The sequence below is a fragment of the Cydia splendana genome, chromosome 19, assembly GCF_910591565.1.
Source record: "Cydia splendana chromosome 19, ilCydSple1.2, whole genome shotgun sequence".
NCBI classification, from domain to species: domain Eukaryota; kingdom Metazoa; phylum Arthropoda; class Insecta; order Lepidoptera; family Tortricidae; genus Cydia; species Cydia splendana.
Window position 1 is genome coordinate 9764866 of NC_085978.1, and position 13672 is coordinate 9778537.

Consider the following 13672-nt stretch of genomic DNA (forward strand, 5'->3'; position numbering starts at 1 on the left):
CCATGTTTAATAGACTCGTATTTTGGACAATATTAGAATATTCTAGTTAAAATATTCTAGTACACTAAAACTCTGATATCGTTTTGGTAAAAATCTAATAGTAACAGAGTAAAATATGCATTTAGCATACAACACTTTACAATAATTGCGATGTTTACAATATTTATTAATTCGGTTCACCATCATCTAGTTTAACACACCAATAATAAAAGTGTGTATTACAAAATCTTTGTTTAGGGTCCACCTTATGTAATTCATTTATAGGTACTAGATTTTCTCGTACCTGTTAGCGGATTTTTAATACCTATTACTTACTCGAAATTTCTTGATTACTATGAATATTTTTACACATAACTAGATACGTTCTCTGTTGTCTAACATACTCTTTTTAATGATAACAATAAAGAGTGGTTCCAGCAACAATAAAAATTGTTGGCATTACAATATTATTGCACACTAAACAAAATATTATTTGCCTGTAACGAAAAACTGTTCAGTCCACGATATGAGCTAACTGCGGCCCCCCGCACCCCTGCGCCGCCGCCCGCAGCGCCCAGAACATTCTGTCATTTTCACCGAAGTCCGGACAGAGTTCATTTCAAGCGTCGCCAATAATAAATGAATCAGGTTGGATTCCTGTTTAGATCACCGGTTTTAGCAAATAAAAGTGTCTGTGTGTAGTGAACAAAGGCGGACGAAGCGGATAGCGGTTTAATTGAAAATTTATACATATGTTGCTAATAGTGATAAGGTTATATTGGAGTGTTCTGTTTGTGTGTTGTGTTTGCTACCAAAATTATCTCTGTGTTATATTTGCCATACGCTCACTAAAATTGCGGCCGATAATTTATGTTATGTACTACTAAAATTAAAACGAATAAAAAAAAAAAAAATCTTTTTACTTTACTCATAGTAATTATTTAGGATTGAGATTTTTCTGTTAATGTTTCAGGCCACCACACCTATACCACAAACATCATTATTGCGGACTAAGCCAATGTAGGTACTTACTGCCGAGTTAAACAGAATAATGTTAAACACCTTAGGTAAGTCTTCGTCGCAACAAAAGCATGTTAAAGCGAAGACTCACCTAAGATATTTAACCTAACTCCATTTCACTCGACAGTATATTACAATTTCAGTCCGCAATAATGATTTACTGAACACAAATATAAAACCCGTTAAACGCTACAATATATATAGTAAACAGAACATACTGTTTATTTCATGCCACAACAATTATATTTAACACAAACATAAATCTGGTATTTTCCAATACTGCATATAGTAAACAGAAATTGTTGATTATTTCAGTCAGCTAAAATTATACTTAAAACTAATAAAAAAATCTGGTGAACACTAATGAAATATCTGATAAACTCTACCCTGTCCTATAATGATGGCTACAGATAGGTTTTGTATACTACACAAAATTTATTTTCGACGATACTAGGTATGTGGGTAATAGGAACTAGAAATGATGTTTTAAAGAAAACCGGGCAAGTGCGAGTCGGACTCGCGCACGAAGGGTTCCGTACCATAATGCAAAAAAAAAAACGGAAAAAAATGCAAAAAGAAAACGGTCACCCATCCAAGTACTGACCACGCCCGACGTTGCTTAACTTTGGTCAAAAATCACGTTTGCTGTATGGGAGCCCCACTTAAATCTTTATTTTATTCTGTTTTTAGTATTTGTTGTTATAGCGGCAACAGAAATACATCATCTGTGAAAATTTCAACTGTCTAGCTATCACGGTTCGTGAGATACAGCCTGGTGACAGACGGACGGACGGACGGACGGACGGACGGACGGACGGACGGACGGACGGACGGACGGACGGACAGCGAAGTCTTAGTAATAGGGTCCCGTTTTACCCTTTGGGTACGGAACCCTAACTAGAATTTTCTATTAATGTGTAAAAAAAGTCTAGTTGTCACATATAATACAATAAAATCAAGTTAAATTTACAATATTCTGGTAAAGAACACTAGATTTTTTTCTCCGTCTAGGGAGAGAGTAGAGGGAGGGTGAGAGAGAGGGAGTAGAGGGCGTGCACCCAGTAGATGGTCAATTGTGGTCCAAGATATTACCACTTCGCTCCAGGCAACGATGCAGATGGCCGAAGATCGAGAGGCCTCGAGAGCAGTGTGGTAGGAAGAATAACCCATATATAGGAGTCACGTCCCTCAGACATGAGGTCACGACCACGAAGAAGAAGAAGAATTTAAAAACTTCTAAATAAATAAATTGACCTAAATAAGTCGACGTAGTCGCTCGGTAGGGTGCCCAGAAGGCTGGCGGCTGGCCGCATTGCCCCGTTGGATGGATGGCAATGCTGATCCGCATAAGAAGATATGTGACTCATTACGACTATCATTTGAATTACATCGAATAATAATTCAGTTATTGTACACGATAATATTTTATAATTAGTGTCGCGGAAAATGGCGAGAAATGGTACTGGTAATGGCAAGCAACATCTGTGCCTGATATTAGCAGTTGACCACGACACTGCAAAGAGTATAACGAGCAACAACGACAAAGAAGAAGAAAATAACATCAGCACAATCATTATTTTATCCACTTGTATTCTCTGTTCATTTAATTTCTCAGATTAGGTTATTTATAATATGAATATAAAAGTAAAATATTAACACAAAACAATAAAAAATACATGTAAACACATTATTAAAAACCTAACCTAGGGTGTCGCCCTAAAGTAATTTTTACTTGTAAGTACAGTCAGGTGTAAAAATATGGGCGTAAACAACTTACTCCTAATTCGCTGACATAAGACATATGGGACATATTTTTGAGAAGATTTGTACACCCATATTTTACACTTGACTGTAAAGGGTACTATTTATTTAAAGTTTACTACGATTGATAGCTAAGGCAGTGTTTTTAACTGGAAATTAATTGACATAGCAAGTTAAGTGACAGTTTATATTTGTCAGATTCAGTTAACTGTCAGTTTGATCGTCGGACTCTTATCGCTGAAGTATTCAAACAATTTCACGTACAAACGCGACCAAACTTACAAAGTAGGTAGTATGAGATTCCTAGCGACTTACATTATTGATTGACTAGGTACGAAATGGTACATAAGTCAAATTCCTTCACTGTATAACGCTGACAACAGCGATTGGTCGATTGCCGATAACATGACAACAAAGCAGAACAAACAGCAACATGTACATTGGTGGGCCTTATTACAAAAGGCATAAGATCCACCGATTTAACAGTGTAAGCGATGGTAAAACAAGTAATTTGTATTCCAGTAGCATCATATGTCACGTTGAGCATTATGTCAAAAGGCGGGCATCGCGTGCGTGAGATGCCGGCCGGCCGAAGTGGTCCACCGGGTGAAGGCCGAAACGAAACGCTTTCACTGTTGCGCGTGCGATCTGACCGGCGCCCGCGCCGACCTCGTCGACCTTGAGGAGGTTAAGCCTCCATATGTTATGACGGTTGACTAATTATTTATTTATTTATAGTGGCCTAGAAAAAAATAATATTGATTGACCGTTTAGTGTGGTCAGTGGTAGCCGTCGAAGTGCATTACGGTAAATAGACAGTACATAACGATATTAAAAAGAGCAGCTAGCTTTAGGTATTTCGGTCAAAACGATGTGTTATTTCTGAAAGAGCTTACGTTAAACAAAATTGAAACCTCTCCAGTATCTAGGACAGTTAGCTTTAGTTCGGCACATAGGTACATATGTACAATACATACACAATGTATTGCAACGATAATAGAGTGTATAGAGGCTATTGTCGTAGTAAATTTTGTGGTCACAGTAAATTTACTGCCATCTTACGACACAGGATTAAAACTAAAAACGAAAATGAATAAAACTATCAAAAAAATATATTTGGTTAAATTCCTATATGGTTAAATTCTTTTTTATTATTTTAAGAACGCGAGATGACCTTGACCCATGTTCTTTCTCTGATATCTGTTAAAATTGTTAAAAATCAAACGGTGTCACCAATGTCACCATCTACACAAGTGTAGGCCAAAGGTGGCGCCATATTCGAGGTTAAATTATTCTTGATTTTCTGAGGCACGTTTTTTTCTTAGACTTTACTTATCTTACGGCGTTACATATATCTTTGTGTATTGCATCACTAAACCCATTCTTCGTTGGTTAACTACATTTCCCCTGCGTGTCTGTCGATTACTCTCCGGAGACAATCGACGTCACCCCGGATATGGTCTCCTAAATAGATATGAGCGCCGATAGGCATTTAGCCGGAAGCGGCGCGCCGGTCATAATCGGTCGGCGGCGGCGGCGAATCGGCGGCGTGGCCCTTAGAGGATATAACCAACGGAGACGCCATGTCTAAAATTTTCGGTACAAAATAGTCTGCCGTTTTTTGCGGGGGAGGGGCACATCAAATGTATAGGTACGTCATGTCAGATAAACGTCAGTCCATACATATGGTTGACAAGTTGTTGACCATTGGCCGCCTATTTTCGACAGAGGGGAACGCCTGTTAATGGCGGCTCCATTGTTAATTACTCCGAGGCGTGGCCTTGAAACACCTTTGATTAATGAAAAACGAATTCAAACCAAAATTTTACCCGTTAACATGATTTTGCTGTAAGGAAGTTATAAAATAAGTGCATTTTTCAATTTCAAGCAAAATTTATTCAATAAAGGTACGAAAAAAGTTTTATAAAGTATGAACAGTATCGCGCGGCATCAGAGGCGGTCTTAATCTTGGCGAGGCCCTGGCTGGAAGATCTTTGCGAGGCCCTTATCTTTTGTGCTTAGTAAAAAGTAGCGGATTGACTGTATCAGGGAAACGTCTGGTCGACAGTCCAAAGAGCCGAAGTGAGGAAAATCAAGCTTCGTCATTAACCAATTACGACCCAAAAAACAGATTTATGTCAAAAAGTGAGGTCCAGGGCCGAGCTCCACCTAACACCGAAGACCTGTTTCCGACGCCTTCCCATGCGAGGCCAGAAGCTGCAGATAATGCCAAGTGTGAGCTTGGCTGACGGCCGAATGCCCGGAGCGCCGATTACGGCGCGCCTCTGTGCGAGGCCGAAGGCCAAGCTGCAAAAGAGCAGAGCTTGGAATTGAACTATAGGTCCAGTGTAAGCAAGTCCGAAGGCCGATAAAGACCGAGGCCATAGTGTTAAAGACCTGGAGCTTTCCTGCAGGTGCATTAGTGCGAGTTTAAAGGCCGTGCTGCATTGAAGCTAAGATCGGAGAAGATCTAATGACCAAGCATTTATTTTAAAAGTGAGGCCGAAAGTTAGGCTCCAAACAGGGCCGAAAATTTGGAGGTTCAGATAGCGTTTTACTTCTATGCGAGCGATGCGAGGCCAAAGATTGGGTTGCGAGAAAGCAAAGCTTGAAATTTGAACAATGGCCAAGCTTATATGAGACCAGATTCCGTTTCCGAGGCCCTTCCGTGATTCCGTGCGAAGCCAACGGCCGGACCTTTGGGCGTGAAAACACTTAATATCTGAAATTAACCCCTTTTAAAGACATTCAATCCATGCTTGCAATGATTAAATTCACGGTGAATGACGGATGAGCACGCAGAGAAGATGGCCGATGGGGTCGAAAAGTGCTCGAGTGGAGACCACGGACTAGCAAGCGCAGCGTAGGACGTCCACCCACAAGATGGACAGACGACCGTATTAATGTCGCCGGAAGACGCTGGATGCGGGTCGCTTCCAACCGGTACGTATGGAGGTCCAAGGGGAAGGCCTATGTTCAGCAGTGGACGTCTTATGGCCGAGATGATGACGGATGAGCTAGCCAGCTGGCAAAATTAGTCATTTCGTTGCCCTAACAGTACTAGCGCGGTTACCAAACAGAAAAGTTTGAATTTACCATCAATATTTTTTAATTATATGGACCTATAATTGATGATCAAACGAACTTACCAAGTGAAGTTCGATCACAATTATGTGAGCAACTTCATTCGACGCGATTTATGGTTTACATATTGTAGTTACGCCCCCACGCATCAGCCTTGCACGATTTTTTAAAGTTTTTTTTTTTTTATATATATACTGGCAACACTAAAAACTTGTTCCCACTCCCATCCCCGCTACGGCGTCATGGTAGGTCCGTTAACCGCCATTTTCAATCATTTTGTTTACAGCATAAATATTGAGAATTTATTTCACCATTTTTACTTATTTAAGTCGGGTAGGGTGACGTCAGTCAACAATATTTTTAAATATTGAGGGTGGGTTGTGATAAATCGCGTCGAATGAAGTTGCTCACATAATTGTGATCGAACTTCACTTGGTAAGTTCGTTTGATCATCAATTATATTTCGCAACTTCATTCTTTGCGATTTATGGTTTACATATTGTAGGATGTTCAGAGCACAAAATGTGAAATAATTCTCAAACACAGAGGAGATAAAATAAATAAAGTTACGAGATATAAAAATATCTCTTTAAAGGTAAGTATAGGTTATATAATCAAAACAAGATAATATTTATAATTTGTTATTTATTTATTTTTAATCATGTTCTTACATACATAATATAATTTTTTCTTTACAGATTCTTCGAGAGAATTACCCGAGCAAACTGATTGCAATCATCTACAATTTCTTTATTATAAAACTTGGCAAAAACGCAAGAAGAATCACTCCAACCTGCAGTTTTTCGTATAACGTCTAGGCTAACACCCAATCTGTTGGCTGTAGAAGTGGCCGAATGCCTAGTACTATGGGCAGTGAATATTTTTGTGTCTACACCGCTTTTGTGAAGTGTGTCTTTAATCCAGTGACTCAATGTTTGTGATGATACTTTTGAGTGTGGTTTTTTATAGCTAATAAATAAAGTGTTGTTTTCTGAACTGCGAAGTGAAGTAGTTTTATTTATGTACGTCTGTAAACATCTAGCTGGACAAATTTCTGGTTTTTCATTAAAAAATGGAAGTCTTAACACCGGTTGTAAAGTATTTGGTCGAGACGTCTTTATTATATCAGGTATTTTAATAATTATTTCAGAAGCATAACTCATATCAATATTTTGCATTTGAATCAACGAAAAAGTTTGTACACGGTGTGCGGTAGCTAAAGCCAACAGAGTGAGTGTCTTTTTAGAGAGTGTTTCTAGATTTTAGACCTTCATTAGGCCATTTTTGAGCTAGAAAGTTTAACACCATGCTTGGATCCCATGTCAAATTATATTTTGGTGCCGTAGGTCTCAATCTAAAAACACCCTTCATAAAACGCTTGATTTTTTCGTCATCAAGGATTTTCCCTAGTAACAATGACAAAGCAGATCTATAATTATTAAGAGTGCCATACTTGGCACCTGAATCGAATATCTCAGCAAGAAAATTAATTACAACATCTACCGACGTATTTTCATAATCATATCCATTGTTTTTGCAAAAGGTAAGCCATGACTGTATACAACCATTATATTGTTTGTAAGTGCTATCGCTTAAAGAAGACAACATTATTTCCACAGACCTAGGGGTCAATGATCTCTTCAATAGTGCTTTCCTGATAATTTGGCGGCAACTAGTGACAGAGTCTTGTGAAGACTGTGGGTTGTTCTGAAAGGAGATTGCAACAAATAAATATTCGGATCAAAATGTATGGACTCTGAAACGGTTAATTGTTTAAATAATGGGAACCAAGGTTGTGTTGGCCAATTTGGAACAACTACAATGCCCTCTGCTCGGTCGTGTATAATTTTTTGAAGCATTTTTAAAATCAAAGCGAATGGAGGAAAAGCATAAAAATATAGTTTTCTCCAAGATATTGTAAAAGCGTCTATCTTCCAAGCGTCGGGATCATTTTTCCATGTGACATATTTGTGACATTTTGCATTACATCTACTGGCAAATAAATCTACTTCCGGTTCACCAAATAACTGTTTTATTTGATCATAAGCATAATTTCCTAATTCCCATTCGGTATCGCTAAATCTTTTACGGGATAATTCATCAGCTTGAATGTTTTCCTTCGTGTTTATGTATGAAGCAAAAACCATAATTTTACGATTTTCACACCACTGCCATAATTCTCTTGCAATTAAGTTTAAATGTTCGAATTGCACACTACCCATTCTATTTATACATGAAATGGCCGTGGTGTTGTCAATACGTAAGAGGATTTCGCAATCATACATATCATGAGCGAAAACCTTTAAGCCAAAAAATGCTGCTTTCAATTCTAGCTCATTTATGTGACATAATCTTTCAGACTGCTTCCAATAGCCGTGAGCTTCATTACCATTGTTGTAAGCCCCCCATCCTGTAGTAGAAGCGTCAGAATAAATTTCAGTTTCAAATTGATTAAATCTAAAAGGGTTGAAATTACGATCTACGTGTCGTGCCCACCATAATAAATCAGAATGTAAGGTTTTTGGGATTGATATAACTGCATTGTAACTAGGGTTATTAAGTAAACATAAATATTTATGTCGTTCAAGTAATTTGGTGTACAACCAGGAAAATTGCAATGCAGGGCAAGCTGACGTAAGAAGACCAATAAGTTTTGCAAAGTCTCGTAATTTACACTTACTAACGTTCAGAAATGAATTGATATTTTCTCTAATTTTATTTATTTTTGATGAGGGTAATTTTAATTGCATATTTTCTGAATCGAATATAAATCCTAGAAATTTGCAACTGGTGCTAGGGATCAAGCTACTTTTTTCATAGTTAATTAGAAAACCAAGCTTCGTTAATGTAGATATTGTTAAATTTACGTTCTGTCTGCATTCATCGTATGTTTTTCCTATACAGAGGGTATCATCTAAATAACAACAAGAGAGGTACTTCTCGCGTCTGAGGTATTCATATACTGGTTTTAGAATTTTTGTAAACACATACGGCGAGGTCGATAACCCAAAACATAAACAATTAAATTCGTATAAAACATCATCTAACATGAATCGAAGATACTTTCTATGTGGTTTGTAAATGGGGATAAGATAATATGCATCTTTTAAATCAATCGTAGACATGTAACAATTATTCGTAATTAGTTTTGACGCTGTACGATAATCCTCCATTTTAAAATGGGTCGTTTTTACAAATTCATTTAGACGTTTTAAATTTAATATAAATCTCTTACTACCGTCAGCTTTAGGTATTAAAAATACGCTAGATAGGAATTCGTCAGGGTGGTGTTCGCATATTGAAATTGCGTTTATTTGTAATAGTTTTTTAATAGCCATATTGTAATCAAATCTTTCTTGCTCTGATTTCGAATAAACTACAGGAGGATCTTGACAAATTGGATGAGATAAAAATGGTATCTTATAACCCTGTGTCCACGATAAAATAACAGGGTCATCAGTGATGTCAGACCAGGATTCAATGAAGTGCTGCAAGCGGCCGGCGTATTTTACCTCATGGTCTATTGTCTCCGCTGGTATCTCCGAGGAGGTGTGCGCGAGCGTTCGCGCTGGCGCTCCCGGGCCCGGTAGCGGGTGTTGTACCTGTTGGAGGGCACCGGCGCGGGCCGCGCTGCTGCACGAGGCCGCCCCGCATCCGACTTGCTGTTGTAGTTCGTCATCTTCCGATACGGGGTGTTGTAGTTTAAATTTCCTTTATTTTGTTGATACCTATTTTTCTTTATGAAATTTGCTTTATTAAATGGATTATATGACTTCTGTGTATTTTTTAATGTATCTCCTGATTTTTGTACAGTCTGCGCAGCTTTCAGTTTCTCAGATACGTTCTCGCCAAATAAAAATTTGTCCCTTTCGGTATTAATTAAAGTATCCTTCAAATCAGTGTTTATAGCGGAAATCACAAAGTTTCTTCTCATTTTCGTCTCGGTAAAATGAGAGTCGCATAGAATACGACATGCGTCGCTAATAGGTTTTAGTATGGCAGGCGACGAAGACTTCTGTTTTATTAAAATATCCGTAGCCTGTGAGAGTGCCGACAACGCTAACGCTATCTGTTTTTGTCTAAGCATTAAAGAGGTGTCTCTTTTTATCAAGGCATCAGGCAACGCCGCTTTTGCTTCGGCGTTTAAAATAGGAGGGACTAATAAAGTGCAATTGTCAGGTATTAGGTATTCTTCAGCTAACTTGTCTTTAACTTCTTTTTGTAATCCCTTGTTTAATACTTCCTGCCATCTACAAGCTACGTCCTTGTGAACACCTTTTCCCAACTGCGTATCCAATTTTGGAGCCTCGCCCAGTAAATTGAGGATATCCTCGTCCAATTCTATGTCCTCGAGCGAGGACGGTGCGGGCTCCGCGGCCTGCGCGGGCTGTGCGGGTTCGGTAGGTACGTACTGATCTGGTGCAGACGACGGGCCAGGTTGAGGAGATGTCGGACGTATAGGATCTCGGCTGGGTTGCGCTGCAGCTGTTTCCTCCTGGTGCGATGTCCCCGGTGCTGGTGAAGCAGACCTTTGACCCGTCGAGGCTCGACGTGAAGCACATGGTTCAATATCCGCCGAAACGGACTCGTTTTCGCCTGTATCGAACAAAAACGTTCTTTAAAACGTGTATTTAGCTAAAAGCTTGTGTTTTGTAACAGAGATAACCCAGGATAGTTTCTCGCATTACATTAAAGCTTTTTACAAAGGCCATATATATGGTTTTTTAAATTACGACAGAGACTACCCAGGATAGTAGCTCGCATCGTTTTTTATAGCGTGACAGTAACAGCCCAAATTTAGCAGTACGCATCACTTTTTTAGTACCATGTGTTCTTTATAGACTTACCGCTGCTATCACTTTCCGACGAGTCGACCATTCTTATGCGGCGGCGTGACTTCTGCCAAAGTCTGCGCTCCAATTTTCTTATTTTCTTTCGAATATAGTCGTCGTCCTCGTCGTTGCTTCTGCGTTTCCTCTTCATAGTTACTGATGAAGTGTTGCGTGACGTGCGAAGGCTTGAGCACGGAACCGTTGAATGATTGAAAATGGCGGTTAACGGACCTACCATGACGCCGTAGCGGGGATGGGAGTGGGAACAAGTTTTTAGTGTTGCCAGTATATATATAAAAAAAAAAAAAACTTTAAAAAATCGTGCAAGGCTGATGCGTGGGGGCGTAACTACAATATGTAAACCATAAATCGCAAAGAATGAAGTTGCGAAATATAATTATTTATTTATTTATTTAGTTATTTATTATACAATAAGTTACAACTTACAATACCTTTTGAATGTCTATAAGCTATTCAGACTGGCGCTGTTAAAGATCTAAACTAAATAAAATATATATTTCTGATTCTGAAAGTAGTACTATCTAACAAGGTCACGCCGATGCCACGCCGATAGCGCAGCGTCGGCGGCGGCGGCGCGAAAATTTTGTCGGCGGCGGCGGCGCGCCGGCGCGGCGCTCATATCTACTCCTAAATCACCAACATTAAGCATGCATTACGACCGCGAGCTCGTCGCAGAATGAATTACCACCTCTCACCACAACGCAATTATTGTGTACAGCTTTTTGACTTCGAACTATTTATTTAACTTCAGACGCCTACTAGCAATAACTCGACGTGGCTGCGTTGCTTTGTAATATAATTCTTATATATCTAATCTATGTACACTTCGTTTCAATTATCAGATCAGCTTGAACCGGTAATATTGATTTGTCACTGAATATACTTAGGGGTCATCCATTAATTACGTCACACGTTTAGGGGGAGGGAGGGGTCAAGATAATGTGACAAGTTGTGACATGGGGGAGGGGGGAGTCACAAACATTGTGACGTCACTTTAACTTCATCAGTAACCGAACATTCATTTATATTTTGTTATTCGCTGTACAGTTAAATAATGAGTTTTTGGAAGTAATTTTCGTTCCTAATTGGTTTTGTGTTATAAAATTACTAATATTTCTTTTACCAAAAATATTTTTTCATTAAAAAAAATAATGCCGAGTTAGGTACTATTACCGATTTCGTTAAAAACAAAATTGCCTAAAATGTGACGTCACACCAGGTGGGGAGGGATTTGCAAAATGTGACTAAGTGTGACAAGGAGGGGGGGGGGGGGGGGGGGGAGGGGTCAAAAAACCTAGAAATTCGTGTGACGTAATTAATGGATGATCCCTTAGTATCGGCTAGCAAGGGGTCATCCATTAACACATTCAACACCAAGAACCCGACTGTCGGGTACACTGTTCGTAGCGACTACGCGCTACATACGACGAAACGGTACGAGCGTAACCCGTAGCACTTAGTGGTATTGAATGTGTTAATTACGTCACACGAATTTCTAGGTTTTTTGACCCCTCCCCCCCTCCTTGTCACACTCGGTCACATTTGGCAAACCCGTGACGTCACATTTTTTCTACGAAACCGCCAAATCGAATTAAGTAAGTACCTAAGTATTATTAATATTTTATCAAAATATTTTTGACGATATAAATATTAGTAATTTTATAACCCAAAACTGCTTAGGAAAGAAAATTATACGAATAAAAACGATTATCGTTTTAAAAACTTGTTATTTAAATGTACATCGAATAAAATAATTTAAATAAATTTTCGGTTACTGATGAATTTAAAGTGACGTCACAAAGTTTGTGTCTCCCCCCTCCCCCATGTCACAATATGTCACATTTTCTTGACCCCCTCCCACCCCCTAAACGTGTGATGTAATTAATGGATGACCCCCAATGTACAAATTTCAGAACATTCCCAAAAAGCGGAAACGTTCTCGAGAATGTTCTCAGAACATTCCTGCAACATGGAAATTAGTGTTCCGCCATCTTGGATTTTTTCCAAAAAAAATTTTTTGTCATAGGAATCTAGAGGGCTCTATCTCCCGCCATGCCAAATCTCAGCGCGCTCGGACCAACGTGAAAAAATAGAAAAAAAGTCGGCCATTTTGTTTTTTTTTTAATGCAGTTTCTTTTGTTTCGGGGCCCTCTATGACATTTGGTCGAGCACCCCCCTCTGGGGGTAAGGATAATACTACACCTAAACTATCGTGAATATTCATGGTATAAACTACGATAAATAAATAAATTCTCGTTATCGAGAACATTCTCAGAAGGTACCGAGAAATTCTCATGTGGAAAGTTTCGCAACTTTGGAAAGTTCTCGTGAGTGCATTGCTAGTATCGGCCCAAATTGTCAATGAATTTATTTAAGAATGAATTAGACAAGCACAATGCAAATTCTATTCTACTCTGAACTGAAAACTCACGATGACTCTGGATACAGGCATTAGCAGTTATTGCAACTGCCTGGCTGCTTTACAAATATGTTATACTTACCTAAAAAACAAAAAAACTTATGGTACTTATGGTTTGCAAGTTTCACACTTGCATTTTAATGAAAATCATATATAAGAGGAATCGGATTTGTGTATTTTGCATGCCTGCTCTAAAACTGCTCTGTGTGTACCTACCTTACCTAGACTTCTTCGATTTTAAGTTCTCGCGGTACTGGCTTGGATACATATACTTGTATTGTTCTATTACCGCTCTTCAGTTCCTAGTTTGTTATGCAACCCTTTGTTCTATATTGTAAACAAGTAATGCATTCAAACAGCTCGGCCAAGTAAGGTGGGAATGTCGTTAAGAATACATGAGGTTAATTATGATTTGGATGTGGTTTGGAGTGACTGATATATCGCTGGTTGTGGAGAGCAGGTATTATTTTCTTAATTACTCAGTGTAATTTTAGTTCGTTAATGGAAAACTGTTGTTTGACTTTTGTAGAGCCTTTTCTCAAATGGATCTTAATAA

General features: G+C 38.8%; 3 protein-coding genes across 4 annotated transcripts in view; 1 reads left to right on the plus strand and 2 right to left on the minus strand.

The window, feature by feature from the left end:
• Window positions 1-13672, plus strand: part of LOC134800209 (flotillin-2) — a 395117-nt gene that overhangs the window by 135499 nt on the left and 245946 nt on the right. The gene's annotated exons all lie outside the window — the stretch shown is intronic.
• The window catches only part of LOC134800330 (uncharacterized), a 74194-nt gene that overhangs the window by 39745 nt on the left and 20777 nt on the right, over window positions 1-13672 (minus strand). The gene's annotated exons all lie outside the window — the stretch shown is intronic.
• On the minus strand, window positions 7124-10827 carry LOC134800331 (uncharacterized). The gene is made up of 3 exons (XM_063772831.1): window positions 10692-10827; window positions 9357-10440; window positions 7124-7551 (listed from the first exon to the last, which is right to left on the minus strand). Exons 1-2 carry the CDS (start codon window positions 10825-10827, stop codon window positions 9365-9367), a joined length of 1212 nt encoding a protein of 403 aa, XP_063628901.1. The 3' UTR covers window positions 7124-7551; window positions 9357-9364.